The sequence below is a fragment of the Puma concolor genome, chromosome E2, assembly GCF_028749965.1.
Source record: "Puma concolor isolate L17-30 chromosome E2, mPumCon1.1.hap2, whole genome shotgun sequence".
Lineage (NCBI taxonomy): Eukaryota > Metazoa > Chordata > Mammalia > Carnivora > Felidae > Puma > Puma concolor.
This window is the reverse complement of record NC_141681.1, coordinates 19052744-19068716: the sequence shown is the minus strand read 5'-3', so window position 1 is coordinate 19068716 and position 15973 is coordinate 19052744. Positions and strand designations below refer to the sequence as shown.

The 15973-nt window shown below is 38.5% G+C and overlaps 1 protein-coding gene across 6 annotated transcripts in view; it reads left to right on the top strand.

The window, feature by feature from the left end:
* The window catches only part of NFATC3 (nuclear factor of activated T cells 3), a 138389-nt gene that overhangs the window by 26423 nt on the left and 95993 nt on the right, over positions 1 to 15973 (top strand). For 5 of the 6 annotated variants that reach the window (XR_015244735.1, XM_086689067.1, XM_086689068.1 and 2 more), the window contains exon 2: positions 14697 to 15831. The exons of the other annotated variant lie outside the window; for it this stretch is intronic. Coding sequence is in view for 4 of the 5 variants with exons in the window: in XM_086689067.1 (XP_086545193.1) it covers positions 14697 to 15831 (1135 nt within the window). In the remaining variant the exon portion in view is untranslated. The remainder of the gene's footprint in view (positions 1 to 14696; positions 15832 to 15973) is intronic. 6 annotated transcript variants of the gene reach the window in all.

The window sequence follows — 15973 nt, the reverse complement described above, 5'->3', positions numbered from 1 at the left end:
CCAGGCTCTGAGCTGTCAGCACAGAGCCTGACGCGGGGCTCGAACTCACGGACCGCGAGATCATGACCTGAGCCAAAGTCGGCGCTTAACCGACTGAGCCACCCAGGCGCCCCTGAAATTCTGATTCTTAATTCTTCATGTATAACCTGTTCTGTCCCAGTTTTTTAGATTCTTCTGTTTGTCATTTGTGTTCTGAAATTTCATGATAATGTGCATTAGTATGGATCTGTTTTTATCTGACCTTTAGTGATCCTTTATTTCTTCCTCTTCATTTTCTTTCTTACTTCTTCTTTTTTTAATGTTTATTTATTTGAGAGAGAGAGAGCACTTATATGCACACATGCTGAGCTGGGGAGAGGGAAAGAGAGAATCCTAAGCAGGCTTTCAATCACATGACTGTGAGATCACAGCCTCAGCTGGTATCAAGAGTTGGACGCTTAACTGACTGAGCCATCCAGGTGCCCCTACTCTTCATTTTGTATTCTCTTCTATTGGAACTTGAAGTTTTAACTCTTGAGATTCTAATCTTGGACAGATTCTAATGTTCTTTCCTATTTCCTATTTTTCTCTTTGCTTAATTCTTTGGAGAATTTCTTCAACTTGATCTTTCAGTTTTGCTTGGAGACTTCAATTTGCTTTCATTCCTAGGGGCTCTTATATCATCTTTTAAATAAGCACATGTTCTTGTTTCAAGGTTACAGTATCTTGTTTTTTCTTTGAGGTTATTGAGGGTAGGTTTTGTTCTTATTTTTGAGGTTTCCATCTTACTGCATAGCCTTTCCCCCCACTTCTCTTTTTGCCTCTTTATTCATCGTTGAACCTTTTCTCAGATATTCCATGATCTGTGGCTATCTGCTTATTTAAAAAAATGAGGCATCAAGGGGCACCTGGCTGGCTCAGTTGGTGGTGTGTGACTCTGTCTTGGGGTTATTTGAGGTTACCCCACGTTGGGTGTAGAGGTTACTTAAAATAAAATCTTAAACAAAAAAGAGGCACCAAACCTTAATAGCAATTTTGTGTTTAGAAGTGGCACTTGTTAACTTACAGGCCTCATTGTAGGAGTTTTTACTAGGTTACCTTGTGATGTCATTGACTGTAAGTCTTTTCTCTTAGGTTAATGAGGTTCCCAAGAGAAGAATTTCATTTATTGCTTGCAGAGTATAAGCACATTGTACTGTGAGCCAAGGGAGAAAAGAGTGTTGGGGGCTTTAATATGCAAGTTTTAGAGAGACTTTTATTTCATCAACTCTGTTTCCAGTATGGTTACCCTGGTTCTCTTTCTCCTTCTGTTTTACCCCTTCAGAAAGTCTCCAGTGTTCTGCCTAGGGAGACAGTCATCCAGGAGCGCAAAGTGAGGTGGTTTGGGAAATTGGGAAGGTTAGTGACCCATTAAACTTTGTGCCAATCTTGTTTTCATTTTTGCCTTCACTGGAAGTACCTGGTAGTTCATTTCCTGAGTGTTTAGAGTTCTTTGTTGGGAATCAGTGTTCACAGTTTTCATATGCTAAATCAGTTACCATGTGCTCTGCATTCCAGCTTCTAAAAGTTTTGTTGCTATGACTTCATGCTTTTTGTGTGTGTGTGTGTCTGTGTGAATTTATACCCTTAAAAAATATCCTTTACTATCATTCCGTGGAGTTTCAGTAGGGAATGGGCAAATGTATGTCTTCAGTTCTCTGGCAGTTCTATTTGTTTTTGTTGTTATTGAGGTAAAATTTACACAACATGCAATTAACCATTCTAAAGTATATAATGAACTATTTTAAAGTATACAATTAAATGGTATTTAGTATATTTACAGTGTTGTACAACCACAGCTCTCTTTAGTTTCAAAACTTTTTCATCACCCTTAAAAACACCCCATAGCCATTAAGTCATCACTCCCCATTTCCTTCTCCCTGCATCCTCTGGTAACCTCTAATCTGCTTTGTGTCTCCATGATTTACCTATTCCAGGTACATCATATAAAAGACATCATACAATATGTGATTTTTTTTGGGAATGTTTTCCATGTTCATCCAGGTTGCACATCTGTGAATACTTGACTCCTTTTTATGGCTTCCATTGTTTGTATGCACCATAATTTGCTTCCCCATTTATCCATTGATGGACATTTGGGTTGTTTCTGCCTGTTGGCTATTATGAATAATGTTGCTGTAAATATTTGTGTACAAGCTTCTATGAAGACTGTACATTTGCATTCTTGGGTATATACCTAGAGGTGGAATTTCTGGGTCCTATGCTAATTCTGTGTTTACCTTTTTTTTCCCCAATGTTTATTTTTTTGAGTGAGAGAGGGAGAGAGAGAGTATGAGCAGGGGAGTTGCAGAGAGAGAGGGAGACACAGAATCTGAAGCAGGCTCCAGACTCCGAGCTGTCATCATGGAGCCCTATGTAGGGCTTGAATTCACGAACTGTGAGATCATGACCTGAGCCGAGGTCGGACGCTTAACCAACTGAGCCACCCACGTGCCCCGTGTGTTTAACTTTTTGAGGCACTATCAAACTGTTTTCCACAGTGTCTATACCATTTTTACATTGCCACCTAATATATGAGGATTCCCATTTTTCTGCTTCCTCACCAGCATTGTTTTTTTGTTTGTTTTAAATTAAAGCCATCCTGGCGAGTGTGTCGTAGTGTCTTGTTGTGGTTTTGATTTACGTGACCAGTGTTGAACATCATTTCTTGTGCTTGTTGGCAGTTTACATATCTTCTTTGGAGGGATGTCTGTTTGAGTCCTTTGCCCATTTTAAAAATTGTGTTGTCTTTTTGTTTTTGAGCTGTAAGTGTTCTGTATATATTCTGGATACTTACCCCTTATCAGATATATTATTTGCAAGTAATTTCTTTCATTCTCTGGGTTGTCTCACCCCCCCACTGTCAATTTTCAGATTTTTAATTTTTTTTTAAATGTTTGTTTATTTTGAGTGGGGGGGGGGGGCAGCACAGAAGATCCGAAGCGGGCTCTGCACTGACAGCAGAGAGGCTGATACCGGGCTTGAACTCATGAACTGTGAGATCGTGACCTGAGTTGAAGTTGGACGCTCAACTGACTGAGCCACACAAGTACCCTTCTTTTTTAATATATGGAGGAAATCAAGTTTTGAAGGGAAAATGTCATTATTACAGAAAATCATCTGCAGAGGGGCTTGTTGGGTCTGGCATTTTTCAAGAACTGTTTTTAAATATTTATTTAGAAATTTTTATTATTGAAGTAGAGTTGACATACAGTGTTATCTTAATTTCAGGTGTACAACATAGTGATTCCACAGTTCTGTACATTACCTCATGTTCACCACATAAGTACAATTACTCTGTCACTAAATAATGTTATTACAGTATTATTAACTATATTCCTTATGTTGTACTTTTCATTCTTGTGACTTAATTTATTTTATGGAAGTTTGTACCTCTTAATCCCCTTCATCTATTTTGCCCATCCCTCTGCCTTCTCCCTTCTGGCAACCACCAGTTTGTTCGCTCTATTTATGAGTCTTTTTCTGGTTTTTGTTTGTTTTGATTTTTAGATTTCACATATAAGTGAAATCGTATGGTATTTGTCTTTCCCTTTTTTTCACTGAACATAATACCCTCTAGGTATGAATGGCAAGATTTCATTCTTTTTATGGCTAAGTAAGGGTTGTCCTTTTTTTTTTTTTAAGGTTTATATATTTGGAGAGGGAGAGGGAGTGTGCACGCACATGTGCATGGGAGGGGCAGAGAGAGAAAAGAGAAAATCCCAAGTAAGTTCCACACTGGCTCTGTCAGCGTAGAACCCAATACAGGGCTTGACCTCATGAACTGTGAGATCATGACCTGAGCCGAAATCAAGAGTCCGACAGACCACCAACTGAGCCACCCAGGAACCCCCTTATTCTCTTGATAGTATCTTTTGATTCACAAAAGTTCATTTTTGTGAAGTCCATTTCATCCAGTTTTTCTTTTTATTGCTCCTGCTTTTAATATCAAATCTAAGAAACTTTTGCCAAATCCAAGGTCATGAAGGTGTACACCTGTGTTTTCTTCTCAGTTTTATGGTTTTAACTCTTATATTTATGTCATTGATCCATTTTGAGTTAATTTATGTATGTGGTGTGAGGTGGGGTTCAACTTCATTCTTTTGTATGTAGTTATCCGGTTGTCCTAGCACCACTTGTTGAAGGAACTATTCTTTTCCCATTTAATCATCTTAAAAAATCAATTGACCATAGATATTTTGGTTTTTTTCTGGACTCTTTTATCTTCCATTAGTCTATGTGTTTATCCTTATACCAATACCACAGTTTTGATTACTGTTGCTTTGTAGTAAGTTTTGAGTTGTGAAGTGGGAATCCTTTTGCTTTTTCAATGTTATTCTGGCTGTTCCGAGCCTCTTTCAATTCCATATAAATTTGAGCATTAGTTTTCTTGTTTCTGCAGAAAAAGCCGTTGAAATTTTGGTACAGATTGCATTGACTGTAGATTGCTTTGTGGAATATTTCAGTGTCAAGAATATCTTCCAATCCCTGAACAAGGGAATTCTTAACCACTGGGGCACCTGGGTAGCTCAGTTGGATAAGCATCTGACTCGTGATTTCAGCTTCTGTCCTGATTTCATGGTCTTGGGATCTAGTCCCATGTCGGGCTCTGTGCTGGATGTGGAGCCCGCTTGGGATACTGTCTCTCTCCCTTCTGCCCCTCACCTGCTTATGCTGTCTCTGTCAAAAAAAAAAAAAAAAAAAAAAAAACGGGGGGGGGGAGGAATTCTTACCATTTATTTAATTCCTTAATTTCTTTTAGCAATATTTTGTAGTTTTTAGTGTACACATAAATTTATTCCTAAGTACTGTATTCTTTTGGAGGTTTTGTGAATAGAATTATTTTCTTAATTTACTTTTTGGATTGTTCCTTGTTGGTGTATAGAAGCGAAACTGAATTTTATGTGTTGATATTCTACCTTGCAACTTTCCTGAATTTGTTTGTTAGCTCTAGTTGTGTTTTGTGGATTCTATGGGATTTTCTATATATAGAATCATGCCATCTGCAAAGAGATAGTTTTACTTCTTCCTTTCCAATTTGGATGCCTTTTATTTCTTTTTATTGCCTAATTGCTCTGGCTGGGACTTCCAGTGCAATGTTGGATAGCACTGATGAAAGTGGCATTGTTGTCTTGTTCTTGATCTTAGGGAAAAAGCTTTCAATTTTCACTGATAAGCAAGATGTTAGTTTTGGGGTTTTTATAAATCCCTTGATCATTTTTAAGGAAGTTCCCTTCTGTTCCTAATTTGCTAAGTTTTTTTTTTCTTTTATCATGAAAGAGTGTTGAATTTTGTAAAATGTTTTTTTCTGTATCAATTCAATCATGTTTTTTTCCTTCATTCTAGTAATTAATTTTCAAATGTCAAATCACCCTCGTATTCCTGGGCTAAATTCCATTAAAAAAAAAAATAGGCTGGGGCGCCTGGGTGGCGGAGTCGGTTGGGCGTCCGACTTCAGCCAGGTCATGATCTCGTGGTCCGTGAGTTTGAGCCCCGCGTCAGGCTCTGGGCTGATGGCTCAGAGCTTGGAGCCTGTTTCCGATTCTGTGTCTCCCTCTCTCTCTGCCCCTCCCCCGTTCATGCTCTGTCTCTCTCTGTCCCAAAAATAAATAAACGTTGAAAAAAAAAATTAAAAAAAAAAATAGGCTGTTAGATTTGGTTTGCTAGTATTTTGTTAAAGACTTTTAGGTCTATATTCATAAGAGATAGGGTCCATAGTATTTTTTTTTTAAGTTTATTTATTTTGAAAGAGAGTGAACGAGAGAGAGAGCACGAGCGCACAGGGAAGGGGTAGAGAGAGAAAGAGAGAGAATCCTAAGTAGGATGATCCCACGACTGCGAGATCACGACCTGAGCTGATATCAAGAGTTGGACACCTAACTGACTGGAGCCACCCAGGCACCCCAGGTTTGTAGTATTCTTATATCGTTGTCTTGCTTTGGTAATAGGGTAGTCTCGTGGAATGTTCTCTAAATATTGGATAGAGTTCACCTGTGACGCCATTTTGTTTTGGACTTTTTTGTTGGGAGATTTTTTGGCTACCAGTTCAATATCTTTACTTGGTATAGGTCTGTTGAGATTTTCCTATTTCTTCTGAGTCTGTTTTGGTAATTTGTGTGTTTGTAAGAATTTGCTCATTTGTTCTACATTGTCTAATTTGGTGGTGTTAATTTTGCATAGTATTATTATCATAGTATTCTCATATGTATTTTTACCACCAACAGTTATTATATATCCTAACAGGGTCCATTTAAGTTGTACTAAAACTGTTGTTTTCTCAACTTTTTAAGAAGTATTCTTGCCTGAAGGTGTTCCATGCAGACTATTCATAGAGGCTGATTCCTCAGGCACTTTTAAGTTTTGCCTTGACTCTTCAAATAAATAGTAATTGAATCTGTAACATCTGGTTACACATCAGGACCTAGAGAAAACCACTTGAAAACCATTTGCCTTGTTTTGTAATTGCCTATTGATGTTGCTACAACATTCTCAATTTTTAAATCAACCATTCTTGCTGAAAGGCTAATACAAGTTTATTTTCTCTGAGCTGGTTTCTTCAATTGTTGCATTCAATTTAAATAAATTACCATTAGTGCAGTTGGCTAACAAATGAGTCATTCAGAAACGTTTTTTGGTTGCAGCCTCATTTTTCCTTATTTTTGTGAAGAAATCCTCTTGTGATAAGGTATTATTTTTGTTTTCTAATTTTTCTTTTTTTTTAATGTTTTTATTTATTTTTGAGATAGAGAAACACAGAGCATGAACAGGGGAGGGGCAGAGAGAGGGGGAGACACAGAATTCGAAGCAGGCTCCAGGCTCTGAGCTGTCAGCACAGAGCCCTATGTGGGGCTTGAACTCACGGAGTGTGAGATCATGACCTGAGCTGAAGTTGGACGCTTAACTGACTGAGCCACCCAGGTGCCCCTCTAATTTTTCTTCTAGTTTTTCTGTGGGTTGGGTGTATTTTGTGTTTGGGTGTATTTTCTGTGTGGTTGGGTGTATTAATGCAGTAATGCTGATGAATAAGGTACTCTTACAGCACAGCCATAATGTCATTGCATGATAAACATAATGCTTTGCCATTTAATTTGATAACAAAATAACCCACATTCCAATGTGCCTTAGAAGTGGGATTTCAATTTGAAGTCCCCTTTTCTCTGTCCTGTTTTGATTTTATAGGTGTGTACTGCTAAGTTTAAAACAGTGTTGCAGTACATCAATATGCATTGCACTCAAAATGCTGTTAAGTTAGAACTGTGTCACTGCAGTTTTGTTAGCTCACCAAGTAGCAGTGGGAAGCAGTCATTTCTCACAGCTGCTCAGCTCTACCCATGTAGTAGCAGAGTACCCATAGACCATACATAAGTGAATGAATATGTTCCAATAAACCTTATTTGTGGACATCAGAATTCGAACTTCATATCATTTTATGTGTCATTGAAACAGTATTACTTAATTTTTTTTTCCCCAAGCATTTGAAACTCTTCTTAGCTTGTAGGCTGTACAGAAACAGGTGGAGGCTAGGTGTGGTCCATGGGCTATATTTTGCCAACCCTTGTAAGACATTGTATATTACCACATCCTTGTGTGGGGTCCTGTGATGGCTGAAGAACAGAGCAAATAAGCCTTGAGATGGTCAAATTTCTGAAGCACCATGAATTTGAGAATTCTGCAGTTGGAAATCTGGACCTAGAATTATTTATTGTGGAGAGATTATAGCAGATGCCCATATTTTTCCAGAGCTGGGGCTTTGGTGATACTTGGGAAGAAGATGAAACATCACTCTCCCAAATTTTGTATTCAGATCTCTGCAATGCTTTAAGACATTTAAGACAACAATTTTAACAAATATATTATATAGACCTTCCAATTATATTAGAAGGTCTTTTATATAGACCTTCCAATAAACATCAGGAACTTTCTAGGTACTAGATAAGTAGTGGTCCCTTATTCTCAAATATAATAGAGATCTTGTCACTCCCCTTTTAAAACTGATGGTTTCCATTATCCTTGGAATAAAATTTACACTTCTTACCGTGATCATTCTATGTTCTACTGCTTTTCAGTTCTCCTCCTTCTATTGTTAGCTCTAGCCACATATTGGGACTTCCACTTCCTCAAAGAAGCTAAGGTAATATCTGACTCAGTGTTTGCTTATACTGTCTCCTTGTGTTCTCCACCTATGCCTGCCCATACTCACCCCCTTTTCATTTCTTTCTGGTTCCTATTAATCTTTTAGGTTTTAGCTTATGTACCACCTTCTCAAAAAGCCTTCCCTGTACTTTCTGTAAAATAGGTTCCTTCTTTAGTCTCTGAAACTTATATCACTTAGTAGTAGTTTCAGTGTTTAATTTGTGTTTTTGTAAATTTCCTCTGAGACTGTATACTTTATGAGGGCAGGGACCATGCATGTCTTATTTTCTGCTTATATATTATTTACTATTCATTTACTATTCCAGATATCTAGCATATGGAACAGTTGCTAGAAAATAATGACATTATAAATAGTTGTTGAATGAGTGAGCGCTTGGTTTCTGGGATGCCTCCCTCTTTTGATTCTTCTTCCATTTAGGTGACTGTCCCTTCTTCCTCATTTTTGTCTCCCTGATCCCTAAACTTGGAATCTCCTATGCCTCAGTTGCCTGCTTTCTTCTCCTTCTGCATTCACTCCCTTGTCCTCTCTTCTAGTCTTAATAACTGTAAATATTATTTATAGATTAATAACTCCCAAATCTATATGGCCAACCTGAGACTTTAGGTAGAAGTGTCTCCTTGATACCTCCACTTGGAAAGCTTATTAGCATCTCACATTTATGTCCAAAGTAGGATTTTCGATTTCCTGTCTCCCACATTTATCTCACTTTTCTTCTTCATTTCAGTAATTAGGAATACTGATCTTATAATAGTTCAGGCCCTAAACCTTGGTATCATCCTTGACTTTCCTCTCTTTCTCACATCCAGTCTAATTTCTGTCAGCTTTACCTTAAAAACAAACAAAACAGAAACCACAACTCACTTCTTACTATTTCTTCTACCTTTACAGCCTACCACCACTCATGTCCTATGCTCCATTATTTTGCATCTGGATTATTACAATAGTCTCTTAAATATGTATAATATATCAGATTGTGTCATTCCTTTGCTTAGAGCCCTCCAGTATTTTCTCATCTCATAATAAAAACCAGTTGTAATGTCCTTACTTTTCTATGAGACCTCACTTTATGGTCAGTGCTGCTCTATCCCCAGCCCTAAACTGTACCCCCTCACTCAGTTCTCTTCCCACTGGCTTCCTTGCTTTTCCTCATAAAATCCAAAGATTCTGGGGGCGCCTGGGTGGCGCAGTCGGTTAAGCGTCCGACTTCAGCCAGGTCACGATCTCGCAGTCTGTGAGTTTGAGCCCCGCGTCAGGCTCTGGTCTGATGGCTCAGAGCCTGGAGCCTGTTTCCGATTCTGTGTCTCCCTCTCTCTCTGCCCCTCCCCCGTTCATGCTCTGTCTCTCTCTGTCCCCAAAATAAATAAACGTTGAAAAAAAAAATTAAAAAAAAAAAATAAAATTAAAAAAAAAAATCCAAAGATTCTGTCTTCAGACCTTTGCACTTGCTATTTCTTCTATTTGCAGTGTTTTTCCTGTAGATTTCATCATCTTTTTTTTTTTTAAATGTTTACTTACTTTGAGAGAGAGAGCACGAACAGAGGAGAGACAGGGAGAAAGAGAATCCCAAGAGGCTCCGCACTGTCAGCATGGAGCCCATGCAGGGCTCAAATCCCACCAACGGCAAGATTGTGACCTGAGCCAGAATCAAGAGTCCAACACTCAACCGACTGAACCTCCCAGGTGCCCCTCCCATAGATTTCTGTATAGCTCAGCTCCTCATATCCTTTTGGGGAAATAGTCACAGGTATTGGATAAAACCTTAACAAATATTGGAGAAAATACTTTTCTGACTCCCTTATCTAAATTAATTTCACTCCTTCCCTCACTTCTATTCTCCTTACCTGTTTGATTTTTCCTTATAGCAAATATCACTACCTGACATAACCTTAAAAATAAGGTTGGCTTGGGGCGCCTGGGTGGCTCAGTCGGTTGAGCGTCTGACTTCAGCTCAGGTCATGATCTCACAGTTCGTGGGCTTGAGCCCCGCATCAGGCTCTGTGCTGACCTCTTGCTCAGAGTCTGGAGCCTGCTTCAGATTCTGTGTTTCCTTCTCTCTCTGCCCCTCCCCCACTCGAGGCTTTGTCTCACTCTGTTTCTCAAAAATAAATAAATGTAAAAAAAAATTAAAAAAAAATAAGGTTGGCTTATTGGCTCAGTCGGTTAAGCTTCCCTCTTGATCTCTCCTCAGGTCTTGATCTCAGGGTGGAGAGTTCAAACCCCGCATTGAGCTCCATGCTGGGCATGAAGACTACTTAAAAAAAAAAAAAAAAAAAAAATCAACCAGTCAGTTATTTTACCAGCAAAAATGGGTTCGTTTAGAATAGCAGAGAACTGTGATTTGGGGCGAGCAAGCAATGGCAAAACCATAGGCAAGTCTGAGAACAAAGGAGAGGAAAGCTCTTCTACGGAGTAAAGTGGGGGGAGTTAGGAGGGCTGTTTTAAAGGAAAGTACTTTGGCGTTAATTGGAGTGCAAAGTATACTAGCTTTTCATTGGCTTAGTTGTGACAGCCTCTCATTGGCTGGGTGGTTGCCTGGGGAGGAGAAAAGCTTTTCTTCCTCCTTGGGATGGTAAACTGGTATCCATTTGGAATGTTCCTAACTTCCCGTTCATTCTGCAATTGTGCATTCTCACACTTGTAGGGTGTGAGAGCTCCCCCTGCTGGCCTCCTGACTCCATTTTAAATAAAGTTTCCTTTTATTAATTTTCACAGTAGAATGAAATTTCTATGAGAATGGGGACTTTGTTTTGTCCACTCTTGTGTTTTCAGTGTCTTGAACATGCCTTGAACCATTATATAGTGCTACTCAGAAAATGGTGTTTTTTTTTTTTTAATTTTTTTCAACGTTTATTTATTTTTGGGACAGAGAGAGACAGAGCATGAACGGGGGAGGGGCAGAGAGAGAGGGAGACACAGAATCGGAAACAGGCTCCAGGCTCTGAGCCATCAGCCCAGAGCCCGACGCGGGGCTCGAACTCACGGACCGCGAGATCGTGACCTGGCTGAAGTCGGACGCTTAACCGACTGCGCCACCCAGGCGCCCCAGAAAATGTTTTTTTAAATGAATGATCACATTGCTTCTGGTTTTGGACAAAATACACATATATGGTTGAAAAGTGAAAAGCACAAAGTTAGCACCCCAGAAGTGGCAAAATGGGAATATACAAAGAAATTGATTTCTTGATGACCTTGTTGAACTGATGAAATAACCAGTTCTGGGACTGTCCTACCTTTGGACCTCTTGTTAATGTTGGCAAATACCCTCCCCTCCCTTCAGGTACTTTAATTGGGTTTTCTGGTTTTTGCAGCCTAGAACATTGTATTTCATACAGAACCATTTAACTCTTAAATTACATTAAAATTAAAAATAATAGGGGCGCCTGGGTGGCGCAGTCGGTTAAGCGTCCGACTTCAGCCAGGTCACGATCTCGCGGTCCTGAGTTCGAGCCCCGCGTCAGGCTCTGGGCTGATGGCTCGGAGCCTGGAGCCTGCTTCTGATTCTGTGTCTCCCTCTCTCTTTGCCCCTCCCCTGTTCATGCTCTGCCTCTCTCTGTCCCAAAAATAAATTAAAAACGTTGAAAAAAATAAAAAAAAAAATTAAAAATAATATCCTGATTGGAGAAACTAAAGTAAAACTGATACTTGTGTCCTAATGTTGTTTAGTAAAACAAGTCTTCTAAAACAAATGTTTCTACATAGTAGGAGTGCTAAAAATGGTTGCCCTAAGGTCTAGTATCTCTACCTTTAGGAATTTATTCTTGGAGAGGGATTCAAAACAAGAGAAAAAGCTGTATGTATAGACATGTTCAATGCTACATTATTTATAAAAATAAAAAGTAGAAAATAGCTATGATCATTGACTTGACATTTTACATGGCCTTGAAAATTGCTTAGGAATTTCTTACAAGCTTCAATAAAATATAAAAAACATTAAAGGACAAGGTTGTATGTTACATAGGCAAAACATATCTAGGCTGTTAGAAGTCAGTATAGTGGTTACTTTTGGTGGAAAGGTAATGATTGGAAGCAAGCCAAAAGGGGCTTTTAGGGGAGAGAGACACATAGTACAAGCAGGGGAGGGGCACAGAGAGAGAGAGAGAGAGAGATACGGAATCTGAAGCAGGCTCCAGGCTCTGAGCTGTCAGCACAGAGCCCAGTGTGGGGCTTAAACCCATGAACTGCGAGATCATGACCTGAGCCAAAGTCGGATGCTTAGCTGAGCCACCCAGGCGCCCCAGGATTTTTTTTTTTTTAAGGGTAATGTTATAAGGTATGTCTTATGTCACAGTTTATTGAGCTATATATGACGTGTGCACTTTTATGATGTATCTTGTACTTTAATAAAAGGTTTTTTTAGGAAAAAACCTCCAAAATATTATGATCCATGGCTTTATAAAAATATATACATATATAGACAAATATATACATGAAAATATTAAGTGTTAGGTGATAGCACTTGTTTATGATTTTCTTAAAGTCAGATAAGAAACAAATGTTTTTAACTTTTAAAAAACATTTTTAACTGTGATAAAATATGCATAATATTAAGGATGCCTGGCTGGCTCAGTTGGTAGAACATGAAGCTCTTGATCCCCAGGTCATTAGTTCAAGCCCCACATTGGGTGCAGAGTTGACTTAAAAGTTTAAATATATATATATTTAATAATATAAAAATTTAATGAAAATTTATATATATATTTAAATAATGCAGCTATAAAAATACAAATAAAAAGCATAGTATACACACACACACACAATGCTATGCTTTTTATTTGTATTTTTATAGCTGCATTATTGGGATACAGTTCATATACCATACAATATTTACAGAGTAGTGTAACCATCACTACAGTCAATATGAAAACATTTTCATCAGTACAGAAAGAAACCCAATATCCACTAGAAGTTACTTCCCATTTTCCCCAAACCTCTTCTTTTTGTTTTTTATTAAATTAATATTTATTTTTATTTGAATATAGTTGACACCCAATGTTACATTAGTTTCAGATGTACAACATAATGATTCAGTATCTCTGTACGTTATGCTATGCTTACCACAGTTGTTTATTTTTAAGAGCTTTTTCCTCCACCTTTTGTTAATGTCAAATGTGGGTTTTCTTCTTTGGAGCTCTGACCTTCTTACTTATCTTGATTCAGTAAGTGGAGTGAGAGAGTTGACTGAGTGATGTACTTCAAAGGATGTTTCAATTTATTAGGAAATACTTCAGAGTTAAAAAAAATAATATAACATACCCATCTTAAATTCTAAAAAGGGAAAGATAAGGTTATTAGCAGGTAGTGAGTTCTTGCTAAATATTAGTCATTATATTAGGTTGCTTGTCTTCAAATTGTCTTGTGTGTTTTAGTTGATGTTGATACTCTCCTCTTGACAATTTTATAGAAAAAAAAGTCTGCCTTAGAAAACTGAGGTTAAATAACTCGTCCAAGTTTGCACAGCTTTGGAATGGCAGAGCCAGGGTTTAAACCTAGAGGGTTTTGTTGTTTAGTACATGTAAAAACTCTTTACTGAATGTGTTCACTAACCACATTTTAAAAGTTCTGCCATTATGAGGTTTACTTTAATAATCTATCATAAGTTAAAAGCTGTGATGAGTTATTTTCTAATTGAGGTAAAGGATCCAGTGGGATCACGTGGCTCTTGGAACCTGGTTTGCTATATTAAAAGATACAAATTCTTGATGGTATGACAGTGGAGCAAAAAGCTACTATTAATCATAAAAATTTCTTTATCGAAAAGTTCTGGGATTACTACAAGGAGACCGAGGTCTTAGGTTAAATGATATGACTAAGAGCTCATAGAATCTAGGTCTCCTGAGTTGAGTCTGTAATTCTTTTAATTAGTAAACTTAGTAGTGTGTGTGCTTATAACTAAAAACCTTTCAAAGACTTTGTTCTATCCTTTATTCCATTTTGACTGGCAGACCCCAGATGAGGCTGAATTTACGTGATTATATCATTTTATAGTTCTATGAATGTTTTTTAGAATTATGGATATGATTATTTCTTTTATAGAAGCATTTGTTTTCAGATGGTTTCTGATTCTCATTTTAGAAAATGGAAACAAGAAGAGAAAAAAATTACATATATAACCACAAATATAAATATGTAATAATTACATGTATCTGTGGAAATAACCAGGTAACTTTGTAAAAAAAACACACGTCGGGGCGCCTGGCTGGCTTAGTCAGCAGAGCTTGCGACTTTTGATCTTGAGGTTGTGAGTTCGAACCCCACGTTGGACGTAGAGATTACTTAAAAAAAATTAAAATTGTTGGTGCTGGCAAAGAAGTGGTTTGAATGTAAATAAAACATACATACCATTCTCTTAGTGGAGCTAATGGTACACATTTTATGTCCTACTTTTTTCTCTCAAGATTATTATTTACTTTCTCATCCAGTAATTTATACATCTAAATTTTCTAATTTCTTGTTTTGTTGATTTTTTTCTTTTTCTTTTTCTGTTCTTTTTTGTTTTTGTTTTTGTTTTGCTTTCCCCCCATAGATCTTGAGCCAGATGATTGTGCATCCATTTACATCTTTAATGTAGATCCACCTCCATCTACTTTAAACTCACCACTTTGCTTACCACATCATGGATTACCGTCTCACTCTTCTGTTTTGTCACCATCGTTTCAGCTCCAAGGTCACAAAAACTATGAAGGAACTTGTGAGATTCCTGAATCTAAATACAGCCCTTTAAGTGGTCCCAAACCCTTTGAGTGTCCAAGTATTCAAATTACATCCATCTCTCCTAACTGTCATCAAGAAATAGATACTCATGAAGATGACCTACACATAAATGATCCAGAAAGGGAATATTTGGAAAGGCCTTCTAGAGATCATCTCTATCTTCCTCTTGAGCCATCCTACCGGGAGTCTTCCCTTAGTCCTAGTCCTGCCAGCAGCATCTCTTCTAGGAGCTGGTTCTCAGATGCATCTTCTTGCGAATCTCTTTCACACATTTATGATGATGTGGATTCGGAATTGAATGAAGCTGCCGCCCGATTTACTCTTGGATCCCCTCTGACTTCTCCTGGTGGCTCACCAGGAGGTTGCCCTGGAGAAGAGTCCTGGCATCAACAATATGGACTTGGACACTCCTTGTCACCCAGGCAATCTCCTTGCCACTCTCCTAGATCTAGTGTTACTGATGAGAATTGGCTGAGCCCCAGGCCAGCCTCAGGACCCTCATCAAGGCCTACTTCCCCCTGTGGGAAACGACGGCACTCCAGTGCTGAGGTTTGTTATGCTGGGTCCCTTTCACCCCATCATTCACCTGTTCCTTCTCCTGGTCACTCCCCCAGGGGAAGTGTAACAGAAGATACCTGGCTTAATGCTTCTGTCCAGGGTGGATCAGGCCTTGGCCCTGCACTTTTTCCATTTCAGTACTGTGTAGAGACTGATATCCCTCTGAAAACAAGGAAGACTTCTGAAGATCAAGCTACCATACTACCAGGAAAATTAGAGCTCTGTTCAGATGACCAAGGGAGTTTATCACCATCCCGGGAGACTTCAGTAGATGATGGCCTTGGATCTCAGTATCCTTTAAAGAAAGATTCATCTGGTGACCAATTTCTTTCAGTTCCTTCACCTTTTACCTGGAGCAAACCAAAGCCTGGCCACACCCCAATATTTCGGTGAGTCGATGGAAATGGCTGCTGGTCATTTTTCATGCTTATGTGTTACTGGTGGCATGTGACTGCATTATATATATGGAATGGTTTGATGCCCCCCCCTTTTTTTCTAGTGTCTTCCAGACAAATCAATTAAAGTCTGCAT